Source organism: Protopterus annectens, chromosome 1.part2 (assembly GCF_019279795.1).
Source record: "Protopterus annectens isolate FY-2018-M chromosome 1.part2, PAN1.0, whole genome shotgun sequence".
Taxonomy (NCBI): domain Eukaryota; kingdom Metazoa; phylum Chordata; order Ceratodontiformes; family Protopteridae; genus Protopterus; species Protopterus annectens.
The window spans coordinates 548,873,216-548,897,032 of record NC_056727.1 but is presented as its reverse complement, the minus strand read 5'-3'; the positions used below and the strand labels follow the sequence as shown (position 1 = coordinate 548,897,032).

General features: G+C 42.9%; 1 protein-coding gene across 5 annotated transcripts in view; it reads right to left on the bottom strand.

The window, feature by feature from the left end:
* The window catches only part of MAP4K3 (mitogen-activated protein kinase kinase kinase kinase 3), a 2,472,041-nt gene that overhangs the window by 167,020 nt on the left and 2,281,204 nt on the right, over nt 1–23,817 (bottom strand). For all 5 annotated transcript variants that reach the window (XM_044057581.1, XM_044057598.1, XM_044057607.1 and 2 more), the window contains one exon: nt 2,783–2,954. In XM_044057581.1, coding sequence (XP_043913516.1) covers nt 2,783–2,954 — 172 coding nt within the window. The remainder of the gene's footprint in view (nt 1–2,782; nt 2,955–23,817) is intronic.

Sequence of the window (23,817 nt, the reverse complement as noted above, 5' to 3'; positions counted from 1 at the left end):
TTGACATAGCTTTGTATGTTAGGCAGAGATCGCCCCTGAGTATGAGATATGCGATGGAGTAAAGCTGTAGTTTTTTTAGACGGTCTGCATAGGGCATCTGTTTTGAGGCCAGTAATCCTCTTTGTGAGGTATTTCTGTGGTCTTTCCAGTTGTTGAAGATGTCTTGTGAGGTACATACCAAAAGGGGCGTTGTACTCTATAATGGGTCTAATGAGTGATGAGTAGAGGGGAACAATGACCTCTTTTTTTCTGGATGAGAATTCTTTTGTGATGAGATGAGCCACGTAGAAGGATTTCCTGACCACTGTAGCGATGTGATTATCAAAGGAGAGACTACTGTCCACCTGTGTCCCAAGGTCTCATCACATTTTCGGCATTAAGTAGACTTCCAGCTATGTGGTAGTTCATGTGTACAGAGTTTTTACCAAAGGGGATGACAATACACTTTTTGGCATTCAGCTTCAGGCCCTGGCTTTGACACCAGGTGTCTGCCTCAGTGAGGCCCTTTTGTAGTTTGTCCACATCGTTAGGCATTTCGATTATGGCTCCTAGTTAGCAGTCATCTGCAAACTTTGTTAGCCAAAGACCTTCTGTGTTGGCCTGCACTTCAGAGAAGTAGATACCAAACAGGAGAGGACCCAGGAATGAACCCTGTGGTACTCCACTTGTCACTGGTCTGATGTCAGATTTGGAATCCGCTACTTTCACAGTGTGGATTCTGTCCGTGAGCCAGTTGGCAATCCATCTTGTGACAAAGGGATTTATACCTAGTTTAGTGAGCTTATCTATAATTCCAGAGTGGGGGATAGTGTTGAAAGCCTTTTCGAGATTTAGATAAGCTGTGTGAACCATTTTACCCTGAATTATGGCTTTGGTGACTGCTTCAAAGAAGCTGACATGATCTGCCTTTTACAAATCCAAACTGGGTAGGGTCCAGAATTTGGAGATTACCAATGTCTTTGTTTATGAGTTCCACTATGATACGTTCCATGGCCTTGCAGACCAGGCTCATCAGGCTAATGGGGCGGTAGTTCCCGGGGTCCGTCATGGTTCCCCCTTTGTGGAGTGGGATAACCATCGTGGTGTGCCATTCAGTGGGTACAAAGCCTGAGGTGAGGCTATGATTGAACATGGTACTTAGGTAGGGTGCCAGTTCATTCTGAAGTTTGTGTAGAATGCAGCCTGGGATAATGTCAGGTCCCATGGACGCTGTGTTCTTGGTTTTGGAAAGTGTGGTTTTTACCTGTGCAGCCGTGATTATAGGAACTTTGCATTCTTCCAGTATAGAGATGGGCCCTCTAGGGGGTGAGAGGGGGTAAAGTTAGCAATGAACCTATCTGCTAGGATGTTGGCAATATCAGTTGGTTCTGTATATTTAGTGCCATTGTGCTGTAACTCAGAGCAGATCTGAGTGTTCCCATTTAGATTCTTGACATAACTATAGAATGCTTTGTGATTGTCTTTAGAGTCAGTGGCAATTTTGTTTTCGTAACTAGCTTTGGAGGATTTTATGAGGGATCGCAGCTTCTTACTGATGTTGACCAGGGAGTTCCTCCAGTCATGGGATTTTACTCTTTTTTGCAACAGTTTCTTTCTTCTGTTGTAGAGTTTGTTTATGGCACAGGACCACCAGACTGGCTTCCTTTTTTTGGAGGATAACATCCTGGTTCTATTAGGGATAGCATGATCCATGCACTCGTGTAAGTGCTTATAAAGTGCATTTGTGTAGGATTTGGCAGTCATACCTCTATTGTCCGTCTGCATGGGTGTCATGAAGTTTGCCATGTCTGTCTTAAGAAGTGTGAAGTTGGCTTTGGAGAAGTTTTTTATGATGGTTTCCCTAATTGGGGGTGGGGGTGGGATGTGGATGTCTAGGCTGATTTGCTTGTGGTCGGATCTGACCAACGAGGAACTGACCTCTGGTGTGGAACACTGGTTTCCCATGTTGGTAATGACCAGGTCTAGGATATTGCTGCCCCTGGTGGGGGTGTGAATAAGTTGATCCAAGGCGTTGGAATTTATGAATTCTAGAAAACGTTGAGCAAGAGAGTTGGCACATGAGTAGTTTTCCCAGTTAATGGTGGGGTAGTTGAAATCGCCCATTATTAGGGTGTTGGGTTGTACCCTAATACTTTCCAGTGTATCAAGAAACGAGGAGTGTGAATCCTGGGGCATGGTGGGGGGGGTCTGTAGCAAGCTACAATTTGGACTGCGGTCTTGCCCAGAGTTAGTTGCACTTGGATAATCTCGGATGTTGTCAAATAAATAAATAAAAGACAACTTTACAAAAAATATAGAAAAAGCCAAAAAATAGCCAAAAGCCATTTTATACTGTAAGACCAAAGAGTGGCAAAAAATATATGGAGGAACCTGGTGACATAAAAAGATTTATGGGGAAAAGGAAGTAGCTGAAGTCTGGGAAAGTTTTGTTGGTGCCATGCAGACTGAAAGCTGACATTTCAGTCCTATTTGAGTAGGATAAACCAAACCATATCAGATCCAAAATTCTGCTTAAGGAGACATGCATATGGCACACCCTGATATATATATATATATATATATATATATACTGCTGTTTGAGCACTGTACACAATAACACTTTAACAAGTTTTTATTCCACTAAGTTTCTCTTTCTCTCTGGCTGACACAAATTTTTATGTGCAGATGAATTAGTCCACATAACACTTGCAGTCACAATATGCAAATATTTACTTTCTCTGAATATTAGAAATATTAGAATTCAAGACAAGGAGCGAAGAATTAAAGAAGATATCCAACCTACCTGTTCCCGTAAACCATGAAGATGATGAATTAGGATTGATAGTTTCAAACTGTACCACCTGGTTGAACTCTGTTCCTCTGCTGACACCAACACATATGCAAGGGTACTCCTGTCCGGGTACTACCAGCATTTCAAATACTGTTAATGGATAAGGTAGAGGGAAATCTATGTGCTAGATTAAACAAAACACACAAATTGGTTAGTCTTATTAGTATTAATTTTTAATAATAAACAAATGTTTCTAGAATGTGGACAAAACTGTGCAGATATGTTTACTTTCCTTAAGACACTTTTTGCATACTGCTTTTTCAATACAATTCCAGTTCCTGTTTATGATTACTATAATCAAGACCAAACAACAAATCCAGTGTTGGTGGGATAGAAAACAAAATTAAAGCAAATCTTTAGCATGATATTACAGCCATCCAGGGAAGGTGGATTAATGTTTCTGTCGCGCATAGAGATATAGATGAAATTTATGTACTTACCATTGTGCCTCTCTGTCTTGATGGTTGGTCATCGGCCCTCGAGATGCAGTCAAGCTGGCAACTTTGCACACAAAAGATTTTCTAAGTGCTTGAGCTTTTTCCTTCTCCCATGATGTAGTGTGTCCCCCTGTTCCTCAGCTTGAGTTTGTCCCTCCATCACACATTAAGGTACTGAAGAAGGCCTTGAGAAAGGCTTCAGGCTTAGATCTACCAGATCTATCTGGGAAGCATGGTGACAATTTGATCTGGGGACAAATGGGTGGAATATTGAGATGGATGGAGAAGGGAAATAAGGATCTGTCATTACAGCAAGTACAGAACTTGCATATCCTACACTGTGAATTTTGTCTGTCTCTGACTTGATGCTTAGTGTGAAGGCTGCAAGCCCAGCTAGCAGGAAGTTTGGAATTTTGCAAATAATTCTATGTCATTTGTGAATAGTAATATGATTTGTATGCTTGTCTTACAAATGTAAGAAAACTATATGTTATGTATATATCAAACTACTGGTGCAGAAGTGTGTGTTAAACTACATGTTATGTGCTGAGCTTCAAGAATGTAACCACAGTGTACCCTACTGGAAAAGAACAGAGCTAACTTGCAAACCCTAAGAAAATAAGTGAATTGTTTAAGACAGTGTTTACCTCAGTGAGGAGACAGAATGTCTGCAACTAGAAATACTTTCTATTGTCTGGAAACAGAAATAATTACAGATTTCAAAGGTAAAAGTGTGCAACTGTTTTATGACTTCCAGTTCCAGGCAAACTTCTGAAAAATAAGTATTTTGACACAGAGGTGACAATGACGTAATTTGAGATAACCCAGCAGAAATGTTTGAGAGTAACTTAAGAACTATCTCAGATAGTGAGTCTGTGCATTTTGTATATGTTTTTGGACCTAGAAACATCCTCTCATCAGCACTTGTGCTCTGTAAGTAAGTTATTTAGGTACAGTGAATTCCCTTAGAGTTAGATAGGAATACAATAAAGAGTAGTTTAGAGGTTTTCTGTATTTATGTGAGACTGTTCTGCAATGTTGTTTTAAAATCTTTCCTGTGATTCTGAATTCTGTCACTGTGTTGAGTTGAGTATTGTCTTGTGCTTTTATTATTTATTATTAAATATATTTAAATATTTTAATTGTGACTGGTTTGTTTAGTATGTATTTGGTGACACTGTACAGGCCACTCTTAAACAGCCTTGCTGTTGGTCATACTTACCATTTGGATAATAGTAACATTACACAGTAGAATTGGTCACCCTTTGGGAAGGGCCTTATAGTAGCTGATAAGTAAGGGTGGTCGGTGGCAGTGATTACTACCTTATAGTCATAGTCTGGGCAGAAGGGGGCATAGCTAGTAAACCTGTGCCAGCCTTTCCCAGGAATGTCTGTGTGTTTGCATATAAATCATATCTCAAAGTGTGTGTGTGTGTGTGTGTGTGTGTGTGTGTGTGTGTGTGTGTGTGTGTGTGTGTGTGTGTGTGTGTGTGTGTGTGTGTTTGTGAGCTACTTAGGCAGGGACATGAAGCACTGGTTGGACAGAGAGGGTGCTTGAGGTTCTGGCTTAACCGCTCCGCTGAGATCTTAACCCTATAGCTGTGCCAGTGGGGAGTCTTATTGGGGTTTTTGAGAAAGAGAGGGAAACCAGACCCAGACTGACTGTGAAATCTGTGTGCTTTTATGGGAAATTGTACTTTACTCTGTGTGTACTTGTCATCCTCCCAATGTGCATGTTCGTCACTGGTGCTAGTGGTGAGGATTGAGGCTCCTTGATTACTGGGCCAGTGCAGGGGCGTAACACTTGGGACAGAATCTACAGCTAGTTTCTTCCTGGATGCATCACTATAGGATATACCTGAGAATGGCAGAACCAAAGAAAGCTCTGGATCTTAATATGAGGTCTAGCTTATAGTGTTTAATAAAGGTGTGCATTGTTGACCATGTTGCTGCAGCATAAATCTCTTCTATGGAGGAGAACTTGACATATGTCAAGGAAGTTGAGATGGAGCTTGTGGAATGAGCCTTGGGGACCTTGGGAGTAGCAGTCTGTTATATACACAGTAAATGAAGTAGAAGTAGTCAGAAATCTATGTAGATAAAGACACCTTGGAAGCCTAATATCCTTATCTTGCTTGGAAACGTTACAAAAAGCTGATCATCTTTTATAAATATGTTATCTTGTGCAGGTAGAATCTTAGCTGTCTATGCACACAAAGATGTGTACAGATATTTTCTTTTGGTATATCAGTTTGGGAAGACTGGTAGATGAATGGCTTGGTTTAAGGCAGTATATGTGGCAACTTTAAGAATAAAGGTAGTATTTAGTCTGAGAAGCTGACACTGTCTTTCTGAAAGATCAGATATGGTGGTTTGGTGGATAAGGCATGGAAGCTCACACATTTGCTTTCTTAAACTTACTGCCACCAAATAATACCTTCCAAGAAAGGTGCTTTAAGGAGGAATTGGGAGTTGGGCTCAAAGAGTGGTTTTGTAAGAGCTTGCAGTGCAAATGTGAAGTCCCATGGTGGGGCAGGATCTCTGAAGGATGGTCTAAGGAAAAAAGTCACCCTTCAGATAGGCTTTACATACTTAGAGAATTAAAGTTTAAACCCATGTAGAAATGTGACAAGGCTGCTAACGAGACCTTGGCAGGTGAATATCTGAAACCTCAATCATCATCTTCTTTCGGCTGTTACCCTTACGGGTCGCCACAGCGGATCACCTGTTTCCATTTCTTCCTATCCTCTGCATCTTGCTCTGTCACACCAACCACCTGCATGTCCTCTCTCACCACATCCATAAACCTTATCTTAGGCCTTCCTCTTTTCCTCTTACCTGGTAGCTTTATCCTTAGCATCTTTTTCCCAATATACTCAGCATCCCTCCTCAGCACATGTCCAAACCAACGTAATCTTGCCTCTCTGGCTTTGTCTCCAAACCTTCCAACCTGGGCTGACCCTTTAATATACTTATTCCTAATCCTGTCCACCCTCGTCACACCCAGTGCAAATCTTAGCATCTTTAACTCTGCCACATCCAGCTCAAACTCCTGCCTTTTTGTCAATGCCACTGTCTCCAACCCATATAACATAGCTGGTCTCACTACCCTTTTGTAGACCTTCCCTTTCACTCTTACAGGTACTCGTCTGTTACAAATCACTCCTGACACTCTTCTCCAACCACTCCATCCTGCCTGTACTCTCTTTTTCACCTCTCTTCCACACTCACCGTTACTCTGAACTACTGACTCCAAGTATTTAAACTCATCCACCTTCGCCACCTCTACTCCTTGCATCCTCACCATTCCTCTATCCTGCCTCTCATTCACACACACATATTCTGTCTTAGTCCTGCTAACCTTCATTCCTCTTCTCTCTACCTGTTCCCTACTCTCACTACAGATCACAATGTCATCTGCAAACATCATAGTCCATGGGGACTCCTATCTGATCTCGTCTGTCAACCTGTCCATCACCATTGCAAATAAGAAAGGGCTCAGAGCTGATCCTTGATGTAACCCCACCTCCACCTTAAACGCATCCATCACTCCCACCGCAGACCTCACCGCTGTCACACTACCCTCGTACATATCCTGTACCACACTTACATACTTCTCTGACACTCCTGACTTCCTCATACAATACCACAGCTCCTCTCTAGGCACCCTGTCATATGCTTTCTCTAAGTCTACAAAAACACAATGCAACTCCTCTGTCCATCTCCTCAACACACTCTCCTCGCTTGTGAGTATGTTTCCCTCATTATCCTTTATCACCTTTACCTGCTGCACATCTTTCCTATCTAGGTCCCTCTGTCTAGCCAATCGGTACAGGTCCTTTTCTCCCTCCTTAGTGTCCAACCGTTCATACAACTCTTCATATGCCTTATCCTTAGCTTTCGCACCTCAATATAGCTAGTAAATATAATACAGAAGATATGGAAGTTAAGTTTGGATTTAATCCTTGTTTCACTGTCAAAAGTGAAAATCTTTTCCATTCTCTCTTATGAAGTGTTTTGGTAGATTGCTTCTCTGAAGAAGTTAGAATGTGAACTACTTTTGAAGGTAATGCTGGATTATTGCCCATCACTGGAATTGGAGAAACTATGCAGTTAGTCTGACAATGATGATGCCTAGATGAAGCAGTCTGGATGGGTGAGACAGAAGATCTGGTTGTTGATCTAGTGACCATGGAGGTCTTGTCAGACTAGGCAACAACACTGGGAACCACATCTGCCTGTGTCAAAAAGGGTCTATAAGGATTCTTTGGCCTTGCACAGAGATGTTTTCTGTAAACATTTTGTATTTACAGGAGGGGAGGAAAGGCATACAGTAGTCCAGGTGGCCAAGGATGGACCAGAGTGTCCCTGGATGTTTAACTCTGTTGTGGGACGAGGGCAAGTATCTGTTGAATTTCATAATGATTGTTGAGGCAATGAGGGTGCAGCAAGGCTGAAGATTTTGTTTGACACAGCAGGACCGACGGACCATTTGTGGGGCATTAGGATATAATGATTGAGTATGTTTGCTAGAAGACTGGTCCAACTTGGAATCTAGTCTACAATCAGACAGAGCTTACAAACACATCACTCTCTGCCACATGCTCATATTCTTAGTACAATGGGTAAGATCACTTACTTCTTTGCTTGTTGAAGTACTACACAAATGACATATTGTCTGTGTTGACAGGTATCGTACTTTAGGGAAGGGAGTCCTGAAGTGCCTGCAACATTAGCAGGATGGTCCTCATCTCCAAAACACTGAAATGAAGGCGAATTTCTTCTTGTGACCATGTTTACTGGTCTGTTCCCCACCTGAGCTCTTGGCATGTCTGGACAAAGCCAAAAACAATGGGGGTACAAAGCCCCAAAAATAGGAACACATTTTAAATATTGCCGTTATAAACTTAGAAACTTATTAGAATAAAAGGTCATAGGTTCATAGGTAGGTACTAGGCTATCGGCCCAAGGGCTTACGTCAGCCTAGCCAACAAGGTTCCCTGGCTTACGCCACCCAAGAAAGTTATTATCCTGTGCCACTGTCGAGCAGAGACACAGAAGTGATCCACGGGGTTGTAATTCCTATTTCCCATCCACTCATCAAGATTTTTCTTGAAGAGTGCTAATGAAGAACTTTGCTGGACATAGATGGGTAGCCTGTTCAAGCGTATGGGAAATCTCTGGGACAGGAATCTATCCCTCCAGCATGTCCTGTTTATTGTGGTGACAAGGTTTAGGTCCCTAGAGCATGCAGCTCGGAGGGATTGAATTTCTTTAGGTGTAGCATGTCCAACAGCTCTGGGTTTGACATAGCTTTATATGTTAGGCAGAGATCACCTTGGAGTAGGCGATATGCTACGGAGTAAAGCTGGAGTTTTTTGAGGCGGTCAGTATAGGGCATTTGTTTGAGGCCAGTAATCCTCTTTGTGAGGTACTTCTGTGGCCTTTCCAGCGGCTGCAGATGTCTTGTGAATTACATTCCAAAAGGGGCGTTGTACTCTATAATGGGTCTAATGAGTGTCGAGTAAAGGGGAACACTGACCTCTTTTTTCCTGGATGAGAACCCTTTTATGATGAGGTGTGCCACATAGAAGGACTTCCTGACTACTGGGGCGATGTGACTATCAAAGGAGAGACTACTGTCCACCTGGGTCCCAAGGTCTCTTATCACACAATCGGTGATAAGTAGATTGCTGCCTATGTAGTAGTTCATGGATACAGAGTTTTTACCAAAAGGGATGACACTGTGCTTTTTGGCATTGAGCTTGAGGCCATGGCTCTGACACCAGGCATCTGTCTCAGCGAGGCCCTTCTGTAGGATGTCCAAATCATTTGGGGACATGACTATGGCTCCTAGTTTTTAGTCATCTGCGAACTTTGTTAGCCAGAGGCCTTCTGTGTTGGCCTGTACTTCAGAGAAGTAGATACCAAACAGGAGAGGTCCCAGGACGGAACCCTGTGGTACTTCACTTGTCACTGCTTTGAGATCAGATTTGGAGTCTGCAACTTTTACAGTGTGGGTTCTGTCAGTGAGCCAGCTGGCAACTCATCTTGTGATGCAGGGATTTATACCTAGTTTAGAGAGTTTAGCTATAATTCCAGAATGGGGGATGGTGTCGAAAGCCGTGGCGAGGTCAAGATAGGCTGTGTGAACCACCTTACCTTCATCTACGGCTTTGGTGACTGCCTCAAAGAAGTCAATCAGGTTCAGGAGGCATGATCTGCCTTTCACAAACCCGAACTGGGTGGGATCCAGAGTTTGGAGGTTACCAATGTCTTTGTTTATGAGTTCCATGATGATACATTCCATGGCCTTGCAGACCAGGCTCATCAGGCTAATAGGTCGATAGTTCCCAGGATCAGTGGTGGCTCACCATTTCTGGAGTGTGTTATTATGCATTTTCTGAAGAATATGAAGTCTGAAACCCAAATGCCTGTACTATATAGTGAATTCAATCCTCACAGATTTGCCACAAAAATTCAGAAAACCACAAATTTTATGAGGAACAGACCAAAATATGAGGCAAAAATCTGGACATTCTGTGAAAATCTGGACAGTTAAGAGGAAGGTCCTCCACCTATAATGCCCCTACCATCTCAGAGGGGAGGCATCTGTGATAACTGTTGCTGACTGCAGAGGGAAAGAAAAAGGACAGATTTCCTTTATGAGGGAAGAATGAATCCACCACTTGAGGTGGCTCCTGCAGACTGTCGACAGCTTTATAACAGCATGTAGGGTCCAAGTGGACTAGCACCAGTGAACACTGAGTGTTCAATGTAAAACCATTATGTAGTACCTGGCATGCAGCACCAATATAATGGTGGCTGCCATCCTGCCCAGACTATGCAGCACTATCCAAGCTGGAGGAGAATTACACTGCAGAAGAACTATAACCTGCAGACTGAGGAGATCAGCTATTTCTCTGTGAACCCTGCTATTCACACTGTGGTGTTTACATGGCAGTCTGTAAAGGTTAAGGCCTAACAGGCTCCAGGTTGGATCTTCCTAAGTATACTGAGATGGCCAAGGCCAACACAAAAGCAGTAGGTAATATCTTGCTAAAATAAGTGACTCTTTTGTACTTGCAGCAATGAGCCAGTCTTCGAGATACTGGAACACCTGGAAGCCTTGAGGCATGAGTTGTGCTGCAGTCACTGACATGCACCTGATGAACACACAGGGGACTGTGGTGAGACCAAAGGGCAGTGATCAGAATTGATAATAATCTCCTTGCTGAACGCAGGGCTACCTTCTGGACTGTTTATGATTTGATATGCAGGTAGCCATCCTGAAAATGTATTCTGCATACCCAGTCATCCTCGCATAGGAGTGGAAGGATGGACTGCATTGTGATAATTTGGAACTCTGTCTTTGTTATGTGGAGACTTAGTTCACCAAGATGTAGAATGGACCTAATATCCTTTTTTTTGGTAGCAAAAAAATGTCTATTACACTGGAACCTTTCTGATCTGGTGGATCTCTTGGACAACTCTTTTTTTTTGGAGAAGCTAAGAAATCTCTTGAGCTGCTGCCTGTCTTTGGCAGGGTGGAACATCTGTAAGGGACACTGAGTTCTGTACAGGGATAAAAATGAATGGTATGATGGAGCCTCTTAATCTGATGTTCTTCACCCATTTGTCATTCATGATGACTGACCAATCCTCTCGGTGAAGACAAAGACATTCCCCAGATGCCTCCAGAGGGGAACAACTGGGCAACTTTTCATGAACACTGGCTGGGTTTCCCTGATAAGGAACATCTAAACCCTTGGTTCTGCTGACCCCTTTTGTCCCTAGCTCAGCATCCATTAAAAGAACTCCCACTGACTCAAAGGTGCCCTGTATGAAGAGGAGCTGAAGGATGAACATTGGGACTTCTTAAACTAGTGTCCTTTGCTACTCTTCTGGATCTTTCAATAGGACCTCTGAGGAGTTTCAAATCAGATACCTATGGCAGACAACATTTTTACTTCTTGCTCACTTAAAGTCTATAAATTTTGGACTAAAGAGAGAGACGAGCCATTGTAGTGGAAATTTATGAAGGGCGCATCAAAGTTGTTCATAAAATTGCACAAATGCCACAAGGCTTGAATGTGCATTGCAATGCCAGTGCTCACTGTCTTAGCTGCTCCACAATCTGCATTACAAAGTAACCTCCAGGACAAGTTAGTAATGGACAACACTCTAGACAGATAAGCCTCTGTTTTCTGATGTCCATTGTGGGGGTGTCTAGGGAATCTATGGTCTGCTCTTTGAGATCCCACTAGAACACAGTTATGTTAGTACTTAGGCTATAAATACGTGAGGAACATTAGAAACCTAGATATACATTCCCATGACATTTTTAGTTGTTCTCCCCGCGGTCAAGTGGTGTTCGAAAGACATGCATAGAATGGGCGTGACTTTGTTGAAGGTTGGGCATTGAGCTGGCACCTTGGCACCAGTAAAAATAACTACTGCCATTCATTAGTGGACCGGAGTTCCGCTGTGGTGACCCCTAACCAGGAAAAGCCAAAAGAAGAATAACTTTTAAATACAAATAACCCAGACATGAGCAAAAACTACAGTTGTCTAAAATCTTACCATAATGGTAGATGTCCTTCTCTTTACTGTTGCAGTATTCATTACATTAGGGATTCCCCTGCCAAGGGTGGCCCGACATCCAGCCAGTATATCAAAGCCTTAGGTTGCTTTAAAGTACGCCATATGTCACTTGTATGCTCCTCACATAATACAGGACTTAAAAGTGATGTCCGGACGTACCATCCTCAGAACTGAGAGCCCCAAGTAGGAACGCCAGTCCAAGGAAAAAAAAAAAAACAGTACATCCAGAAGATCAATGGACCAGGGGGAGGTGGGAGGGAATGAATACTGCAACAGTGAAGAGAAGGACATCTACCATTATGGTAAGATTTTACACAAATGTACTATGCCTTTCCATTTTACTGTTCCAATATTCATTACATTAGGGAGTATGTCAAAGCTCAGGAACAAACTTGGGAGAAGGAAGTACCAGCAGAGCCCTCTAGGAAACTGTGAAGGATGGCCCTAGCAAAACAGCTCTAGCTCTGGAGATTACATCCAATTTGTAGTGCTTAGTAAATGTACACACAGAAGTCCATGTAGCTGCCTCAAGAATAGAGTTAGTATCCAAACCCTTGAAAAGGGCACCAAAAGAAGCCACAGCTCTAGTAGAATGAGCCTTAACAGAACAGAAAACACTCTTATCCTGAAAGACAAAGAAAGAGCTTTTGAGATCCAAGAAGAAATAGTTTGTTTGGATAAAGCTAGACCTAAGGACCTAAGATGAAGGGAAACAGAGCTGATCAGATTTCCTAATAGTCTTAGTCTTACCCAATTAAAATCCGAATTGTCTATGCACATCCAATGTGTGCAGCACCTTCTCACTGGCAGACTGCAGAGAAAGGAAAACGTGGGTAAATGAATAGACTGAGTAAGGGACAACTCGTTCACTACCATAGGCATAAAAGAAGGATGAGTAAGCAAGGATGGGTCTATATTATATTGTCGAAACGGCATTACAGTGAATGCCATTTTAAAACAAATATAGAGTGAAATCCCTAAACAGCGAAAGCTCAGGTCAGCGATTTCTTTCCCAGGGAAAAAAAATCGCTTGGCCTGAGTCATGATATTGCCCTTTACCCCACTCTAGTGCAATCTCGGAGTTGGTATATTTAGTTAGGGGTGCCGAAGCCCCCCACTTTGAAATGTTTTTACTGGTGTGCTGTCTCTTCTTAGTCTACCGATTTTTTTCCCTAGGAAAGAAATTGGTGACCTGGGGTTTTGCTCTATATTTGTCATTGAAACTGCATTAGCTGTAATGTCGTTTTGACAATATAATATAGACCCAGCAAGGACACCCTGTCCTTATGCAACATAAAAAAAGAAGGACAAGCCATAAAGGCTTAAAGCTCAGACACCCATCTGGCAGAAGCAGAAATAAGGACTAATAGAAGTACAGTGTTCCAAGAGCAATGATGCAAGGAAGCTGAAGCAGCAGGCTCAAAACGAGCCTGAGTCAATTTTTCTAAAACAAACTTAAGATCCCAGGGAGGAAGAAGGCCTAATATGAAGGATGCCTTTATGGAATTGTTTAGCCTTAAATCTAAAAGTTCGAGGAGAGAATAACAGACAAACAGAGACAGCTGATAAGTGGGCCTTAACAGAAAAATAAGCCAACCCAGCATTGAGTAATTCATACAGATAAGAGGGAACCAAACAAACATCCACCAGACGTGGATCCAGCTTATGAGAAAGACACCAAAAGTACTGTTGTGTACACTTACCATAAATGTAGATTTCGAGTGTATTCACTGTTGCAGTCATTACATTTGGGTTATCTGCTTGCAGGTAGCCCTAAGTCGGCCTGATTAACAAAGTCTTGGGTCCTACGTTGGTTGCTGTCTCTTCTTCCATGACGTCAGGTCGTCAGGGGTATAAAACATGCAGCCGATGTCATTACATTAGCCTTTCTTGCCCCAGATGTCAGGTGGCCCCCTAATGGGAAGCAATTAAATCTATAAATATACAAGGTTACATCGCAAACAAAAAAGCAAATACACCAAAAAGCTTTTAAGCATTGAAAAGGAGAAAAGAGGTATAGCCAAACGAAGTCAGGGGGCTGGAGGGAGGGTAACGAGGACTGCAACAGTGAATACACTCAAACATCTACATTTATGATAAGTCTACACAACTGTACTATGTTCTTCGTGTTTCACTGTTGCAGTCATTACATTTGGGTAGATTCCCAAAGCTAAGGATGGGAGGAGGAATTTAGATAGCATTAGGACCAGCTATAAAGCCCTGCAAAACTGCAGTGGCAAAGCCAGCTCTGGATTTAGAGCAAAATTGGCAAATGGTAATGCTTGGTGAAAGTATGTACAGAACTCCAGGTAGCAGCTTCTAGGATGTCCCTGGTAGGTACGCCTCTGAGAAAGGCTGTAGAGGTAGATGCAGCCCTGGTTGAGTGGGATCTGATCCCCTGTGGGATAGGTTTTTCATGGTGCTTATAGCAGAAGTGAATGCAATGGCCTATCCATTCGGAGATGGTTCGCTTTGAAATAGCCTTCCCCTCTGTCCCTGCAGCAAATGCCACCAGCAGTTGTTCAGATTTCCTTTGAGGTTTAGACCTGTCCAAGTAGAATCTAAGTTGTCTGTGCACATCTAAGGAGTGCAGTATCCCATTCCCCTTTGTTCTGTGAATTAGGAAAGAAGGTAGGCAAACGAATGGACTGATTAAAGGCCATACTGGATACCACCTTTGGCATGAAAGAGGGATTGGTCCTGAGGGACACCCTGTCCGCATAAAAGATGATGAAAGGCTCCACTGACATAAGGGCCTGTAATTCAGATACCCTTCTTGCTGAAGTGATGGCTAAAAGGGAAGCTGTTTTCCAAGAAAGGAATTTTAAATCTGCAGTAGCAGCTGGCTTGAAAGGAGGAAAGGTGAGTTTCTCCAATACAAAGTTAAGGTCTCAGGCTGGAGTTGGAGCTCTCCTGGGTGATCTTAAAATTTTGGCCCCCCTGAGGAACTGCTTGAGCAGTGGAAGAGAGAAAAGGGGAGGTTCTGTGTTATAATGAGCTGAAATGGCTGAGGCGTGAATTTTTATTGAGGAAAAAGACAGGCCGTTGTGAAGCATCTCAGTTAAGTATTGTAAAATCTGAGGTAAATTGGGCACTGCTGTGCTCATCCCTTGAGATTGCTTCCAGGCACAGAATCTTTTCCATTTTTCAGCATAAGACTTTCTCGGACTAGGCCTCCTTGCCTCTAAAATGACATCCATCACTGGTTTACCGAGGGATGGTAAAGGAGAGCTTAGGTAAATAGCCAGACTGATAGGTTAAGTGTTTGAAGCTGAGGGTGCAGAATCTGGTTCTCCTGCTGAGACAGCAGGGTAGGAGTCTGAGGCAGGTGCCATGGGGCCAACAGTGACACACTGTGCAGGAAGGTGTACCAGTGTTGGCGTAGCCAGGCTGGTGCAATCAAGATCATCCTTGGTTTGTCTTGTTTGATCTTCAGTAGTACTTTGGAGAGCAGAGGCAGAGGAGGAAAGCATAAACTGACAGGTTTTTTCAGCTGAAGGACAGAGAATTCACTTTCCAAGCCTGTCTGTGGGGAGTTCTTGCACAAACGTTTTCCAATTGATAGTTCTGGGGGGAGGCAAACAGGTCTATATCTGGGCTACCCCATTTGCTTGTCAACATGTTGAAAATCCTTGGTTCCAGTTTCCACTCGTGTGGGTCCATGAGGGTTCTGCTTAGTCCATCTGCCAGTGTATTTAGTTTTCCCAGCAGGAATTAAGCTTGTAGGTGTACTTGGTAGCTCAAGGCTGTGTTCCACAATGCCATGGCTAGTCTGCAGAGGGGGTAAGAATGTGTACCCCCCTGCTTGTTTATGTACCACATAACAGTGGTGTTGTCCGTCTTTACCATTAAATGTCCTGGAAGAATGTGGTCCTTGAAGGCTGTCAGAACATTCTGTACAGCTAACATTTCTTTATGACTGATGTGAAGGCGCATTTAAATTGGGTTCCATTTGCCCTGAATGCACTTCCCTGCCAGGTGTGTCCCTCCCATGCATAGTCTGATGCATCTGTTGTTAGGGTTTGGGCGGCAGGGGGTAGTGTGAATGGAAGTCCCTTGTTTTGGTGGCAGGCCTCTGCCCACCAAAGGAACTTTAGGCGTAGACAAAGAATGATAGGAATCATTGCTTCTAGATCCTGAGAATGTTCATACCATAGGCTTTTTAGATACCATTGTAGTTTCCTCATATGGAATTAGAAGAATGCAGGAGGCCATGAACCCCAAGGCTTGTAGTATTTGCCTTGCAGATAGCAGGGTTTTTGTGACCACTTGTTTGAAGCAGGATGTCAAGTGAATTTGTTTCTCTGGCGTGAGGAAAGCCATCTGGGAAGTTGTATTCAAGCTTGCTCCCAGGAATATAATTTGTTGACAGGGTACCAGGTGTGATTTCTTTTTGTTTATGGTGTACCTCAGACAAGTTAGCACCCTCTGTACAAAAGCCAGATGATTCAAAAGTATGCCCTGGTTTTCTGCCTGAATTAGACAATCGTCCAGGTATTGGTATATTTGAATACTTCTTTGCCTGCAAAATGCAACGACTGGAGCTAGGCACTTTGTGAATACCCTGGGCGCAGTAGATAAGCCAAAGGGCAGTGCACAGAACTAATAGTGCGTGTAGCCTGCTTTGATGCTTAGGTATCTTCTGCAGGATTCCCTGATTGGGATGTGCAGGTATGCTTCCTTTAAAGTTAGTGTTGCCAACCAGGCATCTTTGCTTAGCATAGGAAGCAAATGGTGAAGAGTCAGCATCTTGATTTTTGGAATCACCAAAAAGGTGTTTAGAGTAGGCAGGTCCAGGATAGGACGCCATGAATGATCTTTTCTGGGTACCAGGAAAAATCTCGAGTAGAAACCTTGTCCCTTTTTCTCTTCTGGTACTAACTGAATAGCACCTGTGCTTAAGAAAAAGAGTACTTGCTTTTGGGCCTCTGCCCACTGCTTTTGAGGTAGATCCGGCCATCTGCTTGGAGTTGGTGACGTGTGGAAGTGAAATCGGTATCCTTGGGACACTACATTTAAAACCCATTTGTCCTGGATAATGAGTCCCCAGTTCTTTGCATAAAGTGCAATCTTTCACCCCAAAAGGGCAGTCAGTTGAGAAGTGCTAAGTTTTGAAAAGAAGTCATTGAGGCAGTTTACCATAGGGGGGAGTTTTATTACTCCCAAATTTGGAAGTGGAGGCCCCCCACTGTTTAGTCCTGTGCGTCCCCTGGGACTGAAGCCTGGGTGCTCTGCTGGATCTGGGTTTGGACTGAGGAGGTCTGGAAGAGGCAGGAAAGGACCAATTCTTAGAAGGCCAATGCCTACTAAATCTTGGAGGCTGCACTTGTAAAAGTCTAACAGGTGGCCCTGATTTAAGGGAGCATCCAGCAATTTCGCTTTAACATGATCTGGCAAGGACTGCTCCTTAAGTCAAGCATGCCTTCTAAGTACAGACCCAGTTACCGCAGCCCTGCAAGATGCCTCTAGTGGATCAAAACCACATTGCAATGTATGTTTGCAAACTTGTTCAGCAGAATGCATAAAATCCTGTAAATCCTTACTTTCAGCACAATCAGGAATCAACATAATTTTCTGTTTAAGCAATGCAATAATATGCAGCTGATACTTTAGCATATGAAACTGGCAATTCAAGGCCCTAATGGCCAAAGTTGCAGAAGTGTACACCTTCTTAACCCATCCATCCAGCGCCCTGGAGTCTCTATCAGAGGGGGTAGAATTTTTGGCAGTAGTAGCTTTAATGCCCTTGGATCCCTATGAAATGGTTTCAGGATCCGCAGTAGGATTTTTGAAAAGGAACTTGTGAGAGTCAGGAACTCTGTAATATCTATCAGGTTTTCTGGAAGCATGAGGTAAAGAGTCAGGGGCCATGCTAGACTCCGAAAAGGCATCATCAACAATGTCCAGTACAGGAGGTATAGCTAAAGGCCTGTGCTGGGGCAGAAGTAAGAAATCCCCAAGCCTCTTTTTAGAATCAGAGAAATCCTGACTTTCCCAATGAAAAAGCTCCCTGAGAATATGCAAGTTTTCACCAAAAGAGAAATCCTCTAAGGGGGGGGGAGCAGAGGGAATAGCGTCCTCAGCATCAGAATCCTCATAGGTAGATAAAAGGCATCATCAACAATGTCCAGTACAGGAGGTATAGCTAAAGGCCTGTGCTGGGGCAGAAGTAAGAAATCCCTAAGCCTCTTTTTAGAATCAGAGAAATCCTGACTTTCCCAATGAAAAAGCTCCCTGAGAATATGCAAGTTTTCACCAAAAGAGAAATCCTCTAAGGGGGGGGGGGGAGCAGAGGGAATAGCGTCCTCAGCATCAGAATCCTCATAGGTAGATAAGGGTAAATGCTGGTCATCAGAGGAAACAAATTTCAGAATCTTGGTCAGAAGTATCATAAGCAAACTCAGTCCTAGGTCTCTCAGAGGGGGAAGGTTGGCTTCCCCTGATTAAAGCAATAAGGTCTTCAGTCATTCTTATCATTTGCTCTTTAGGCATAAAGGCCTGACCACGCGGTCTGGGCATCATTTTATAGGCATGGTTCGAGTTTTAGGCCTTGAAGAAGAAGACAGCGCCAGTTTAATATGCAAGTCAGTAGGCCTGAATACACCCTTAGAAGCCGGTGCCTGCACAGCGGCTCTGGACCCATCCAAGGTAGAGACATCCGCAGGTTCCACAGTTGAAGCATCTCACGGCATACCGGACTCTGAATGCGTCTCAGTAGAGGCCTGCGAGTCTGAAGTAGTGGGTATCAGGGGCTGCGAAAGCGACTCACTGAGTACCGGCGAACTGGGTGGTCTGTCTCTGTCTTTATCTTTGCATTTTTTCGGAATGTCGGTAGTCGGAAGCCTTACTGAAGACATATCAGGATAATTGAACTGAGCACCAAAAAATTTAGAAGCGCAAATATACCGACGACGGACAGCTCGTGATTTAAATAAGGCACAAAACCGACAGCGAGGTACGTCGTGGTCAGGGCCTAGGCAAGGAATACAGTACGAATGAAAATCTTTATGAGGTATTTGCTTTCCACAAGAAATGCAATCATTTTCTTTTACTGACATCAGTTTAGAGCAAGAAAAAGTTTCCCCAATGGGGTACTTAGCTTTTAGTTGAAGACTTTGGTTCTGAAACTCGAAAATGAAAATTTCAGGAGTCGGCCGACCTGCACTTGCGAAGTGCTTCTGCTTCAGGCACGGCACGGCAAGAAAGACTGATATAATGACGTCGGCTGTATGTTTTATACCGCTGATGACCTGACATCACGGAAGAAGAGACAGCAACCGATGTAGGATCCAAGACTTTGTTAATCAGGCCGACTGAGGGCTACCTGCAAGCAGATAACCCAAATGTAATGACTGCAACAGTGAAACACGAAGAACATCAGAAAACCTCTTCCACTTGGGTAAGTAGGATTTCCTAGTATTGGGTTTCCTGGTCTCCTGCAAAACCCTAAGCATGTCCTCAGAAAAAAGATATCGATGTGGAATCAAAAGCCTGTCACCCACAGTGTCAGCTGAAGAGTGGACAAGTCGGGACGGATGATAGATCCCTTGTCCTGTGTGAGTAGATCCACCCTGTGAAGTAACTTGTGATGACTGCCCTTGGCTAAATGCAGAAGAGGAGGAAACCAATGTTGCCTTGGCCAAAAGGAAAGTTGCCAACAAGATCATCCTGTTGAATTTTGAACACAACTTTTGGAATGAGGAGAAGGGGAGGGAAAGTGTAAAGAAACATCCCCTTCCAAGAAAAAGATAGGACATCTACTTTCCAAACCAGAGGACCTGGGACTCTGGCACAAAATACAGGAAGTTGTCAGTTCAGATGGAAGGGAAACAGATCTATTTGAGGAGTACCCCACTGGTGGACAATGTCCAGAAACACATCCCTGTGAAGCATCCATGTGGGGGATCGATTTAAGGACCTGCTCAGAGTGTCTGCCACAAAGTTTTGACCTGAGGAAATGTAAACTGCCTTAAGAGTCGCTTGATACTGGAAAGTAAGATCCCACACTAGGAGTAACAAATGGCAAGGAAGATAAGATCTTATCCCCCCATTTGTTTACATAGCACATCACTGTGGTATTGTCTGTAAACACCTTGAGAGGTCCTGGGGAAAAAAGAGGATGGAAAGCCTGAAGCACCAGAAAAAGAGCACTTATCTTTTTGACATTGATGTGCTCTTTCTGTTGAGGTGACCACATCTCCTGCACCTTTAGGGAGCCAAAAGCTGCTCCCTATCCCATGTCTAAAGCATCTGTGTACGGCTCCTGAGAAGGAAGATGGGGATGAAAAGGGATCTCTGGATTTAAAGACAACTGCTGGATCCACCAGTAAAGTTTCGTTTTGAGACAAGGTAGAAGAGGAAATACAGATTCTAGGGGATGTGCATGCTGAAACCAAACTGATGTCAGAAATCACTGAAACTTTCTAATGTGGAGTTTGGACAGAGGGAGCATAAGGATGGTGGACGCCATAAATCTCACAGCTCTCAGAAACTCCCTGGCTGTAACACAGGCCAGAAGCAGAAGAGTTTGAAAGAAGGAAATGAGTGTTAACGCCTTGGGAGGAGGCAGGGATGCCAGCATAGGCACCATCTGGATCCTGCACCCCAGAAAAACATGGCTTTGAGAAAGAGTCAGAAAATACTTTTTAGAAGTTTATTGTGAACTCCAGGCTTTGCAGAAGGGAAATTGCAAAATGAAGACTTTGCAACAGTATCTCTGGAGAGGTTGCCTGAAACAGGAGTTTGTCCAAGTAAGGAAAAACATGGATCCCCTGAAGCCTGCAAAAAAGCATTCACAGGAGCGGGGCATTTAGTGAATACCCGTGGTGCAGTAGAAAGGTTAAAGGCAAGACAGAGAAACGAAAATGACAAGAAGCAACAGAGAAACGTAAACAACTCCTGAAAGGGGGAATGGATTGGAATATGGAGATAAGCATCTTGAGATCCAGAGACACCATATAAGCCTGAGGAAACAAAAGAGGGAACAAAGTCTGTAGGGACAACATTCAAAAGGAAGGCACTTTCAGAAAACTGTTTAGATGAGAGGGGTCTAGAATTGGTCTCCAAGTACCCAGTTTTCTGGGTACTAGAAACATCCTGGAGAAAAACTCTCTCCCCCTTTGGGACCAGTCACTGGGAGGTCTCAGGAACTTGTCTGGCTTGTGGGAGATAGCTTAGGGTCCCACCATGCCCTCTTCACCATCAGGTCGATAAGATGGTTGGTGAGAAGGACCAGCTTGAAAAGCCTCAAACTACACTTACTCATCTGAGCAAGGAGAAGGGTTAGTTGGCCAGATTCCACTCAGATGCATCATTTCCATGATTTGACCAAAGATAAGAGCCCTCAGGAGGTGTGAGAGGATCCTTCCCCTTCACTGAGCTCTGTGATTTGTGTAAGAGAATCCATAAGGGAATCAATATGCCTCTTTTCATGCTGACACTTCTTATGAACCTTAAGGAAGGAAGTCATCCAAGGAACTAAAAGTGTCTCTGGGGCCTTGTTGAAAGCAGTGTGTTTGAGGCACTCTGAGGTGGGCTGTCCTAGGGATTTAAGATGTGAGCTGAAAGTCTCTGATGGAACAGTACACCTAAGGGTGGAACTGAAACTGTGGGAGCATCCACTTCTTTCACTGGTTGACAGGCAATCATCCTCTGAAAGAACTTGAATGCTGAGGCCAGCCCTAATAGCACTAAGGAGGATCCAGATGGATACGTCTGTCTCTGCAATGAAGACCTGGCAGACAGAAGCAAAAGGTACAACCCTGCTGCTAAAGGTTCGGTTAGGTCCAAGACTGAGATGATGTGTAGAGTACCAAGGACTCCAATATCACAAATGAACCCAAAAATGTTGGTACTGTGGTCAGCTCTGAGACATTAGTTTTGACTGCTCTACAGTGAGACACAATCATCTCTGAAGACTTCAAAAACAAATGTTTCAGATGTGTGGTCAGTTTTGATAAGATTGGTGCCACTGACGCCAACCTGGGAAGGTCCAGGATTGGTTTTGGTTCCAAAACTGTAGGAAACAATGTGGGTGCCAGGGAAGATGTGACAGATACATGTATTCCTACCTTGAATACCTGGAACGAGATTTTTTTTTTTGAGTACCGCTAATGTTAATAATAATATTACAGGTTCATAAATTGAATCAAATATGAGAATCTTGACAAAAAGAATAAAAATAAGCAATGCTGTAACCCCTGAGGTGACATATTAAAAAAAATCCTGTATTTATGTAGTAAACAAGAAGACGTATCCAGTAAGAGTAGTTTTGCTGCTTTAGGCAGACAGTGACTGACAGCAGCTGGACCAGCCTACATCAATGCTGTTTAGCTAAAGTGGATTTATACAGTCTTTTCAGGTGTTTCAAACTGCCAATCAAGATACAGACTATTGGTCACAAGAACATTATCAAAAGTATAGCTGAGTGGAGGGAATGACAACTTTACATTTGAAAGCCTCATCTCTTTCCTCATTTTTTTGATCTGAAAATGAAGGATTACAAAAATATATATATATATATATATATATATATATATATATATATATATATATATACACACACACACACACACACACATATATACATATATAAAATACTTTCCCTTGTCAAAATCCTGACAGAAAGGAGAATTAATGTGTCTGCAGAAATCCTAACTTTCATTAGAAGAATCTTGATGAAGTCATTTTTTCTTTTCCTTTAGCCATTCTGAACCTTTCCAAAAGCCTACAAAGGTCTGCATCTCTGCGATCTGTCCAAATATGGATTTCAGTCCAGCTAAGGTATTAATTTCCCTGATGTTTCAAAATATCATTTTGCATACCAAATTGAAATACTCCACTGAAAATATCTTACAGTCAACGCTTCCTAGCAGTAAGACATGATAAAAACTGGATGGACGCACAGAAGGTCTATCTTGTGAAAATACTTCAAAGTCTTCGGCTCATCCAATGTTGAAACCCCTTCATCTAAAATATCATAGTAGATAACAATGGAGATAATGAAGTAGATGCGATACTTCTTTTTCTTCTGGCATCACAGGCCAATGAGGACAGTTCTGAGAGCTATAACTAGGGCAGGGAGCAAGCTGTCAGGGGACTTGATCGACAGGCGCACTATGGGCAAAAATTTACAAAGATGGGACGATAATGGGGTTTCATAAATGAATGTTGACAGTGCATTTGCATTTATGGTGAAGTTCAGTGAGTGCTAGTAATTGTAGTAAAGTGTTACAGTTACAGCACGCAGCTTGCTTCAGTTACGGAAGTAAAGAAGACTTTTGTATTTTTGTCCTCAGCTTTCAGAAGTCCTTTGGAATGAGGGTGCACCAGTCTGGGGACCTGCCCAGGGTGCCAGACAAGCTAACTACAGTACTGAAAGTTTCAATACTTTGAAAGGATGACTTCATAACCATGTTTTTAGAAGCTATTTAAACTGAAGCACCCCTTATAACTCAAAGAGGAAGACGTGAATTTTCATTTCTTTATGTCTCTCTTGTAGTTTCTTTCAATGATTCTCCTTCAATACATTTCTATACCTTATCTTTTTTCTCATTTGTTGTTAGACTCATTGTAATCAATCCTCGGAGAAAGAAGTGAGTTTGAAAGAAAACTTAACATATTTTTTTCTGGGTTAAAAATGTACTACAGCCTACCACAACCACAAGAAAACATTTTAATGGTTATTTGCTTGAAGATCTCTGACAGAAAAATAACAAATGGCAAATGAACGCTAGGGACTGTACATAAAATTACTCCACAGTTAAAGCAGGAAGTGAAGCACTCAAAGTAGCAAGAACACCCAAAAAATGCTGAGGTTTTTTTTTTGCAAAGAAGTCTTTTAACAGCGTACTATTCAAAGCATCTCCAATGTGAGCAAACATTAACACAATAATGCCATATAACATTTAAAATAAGAAAATTCAGAGACATGTTTATTTTTATTTA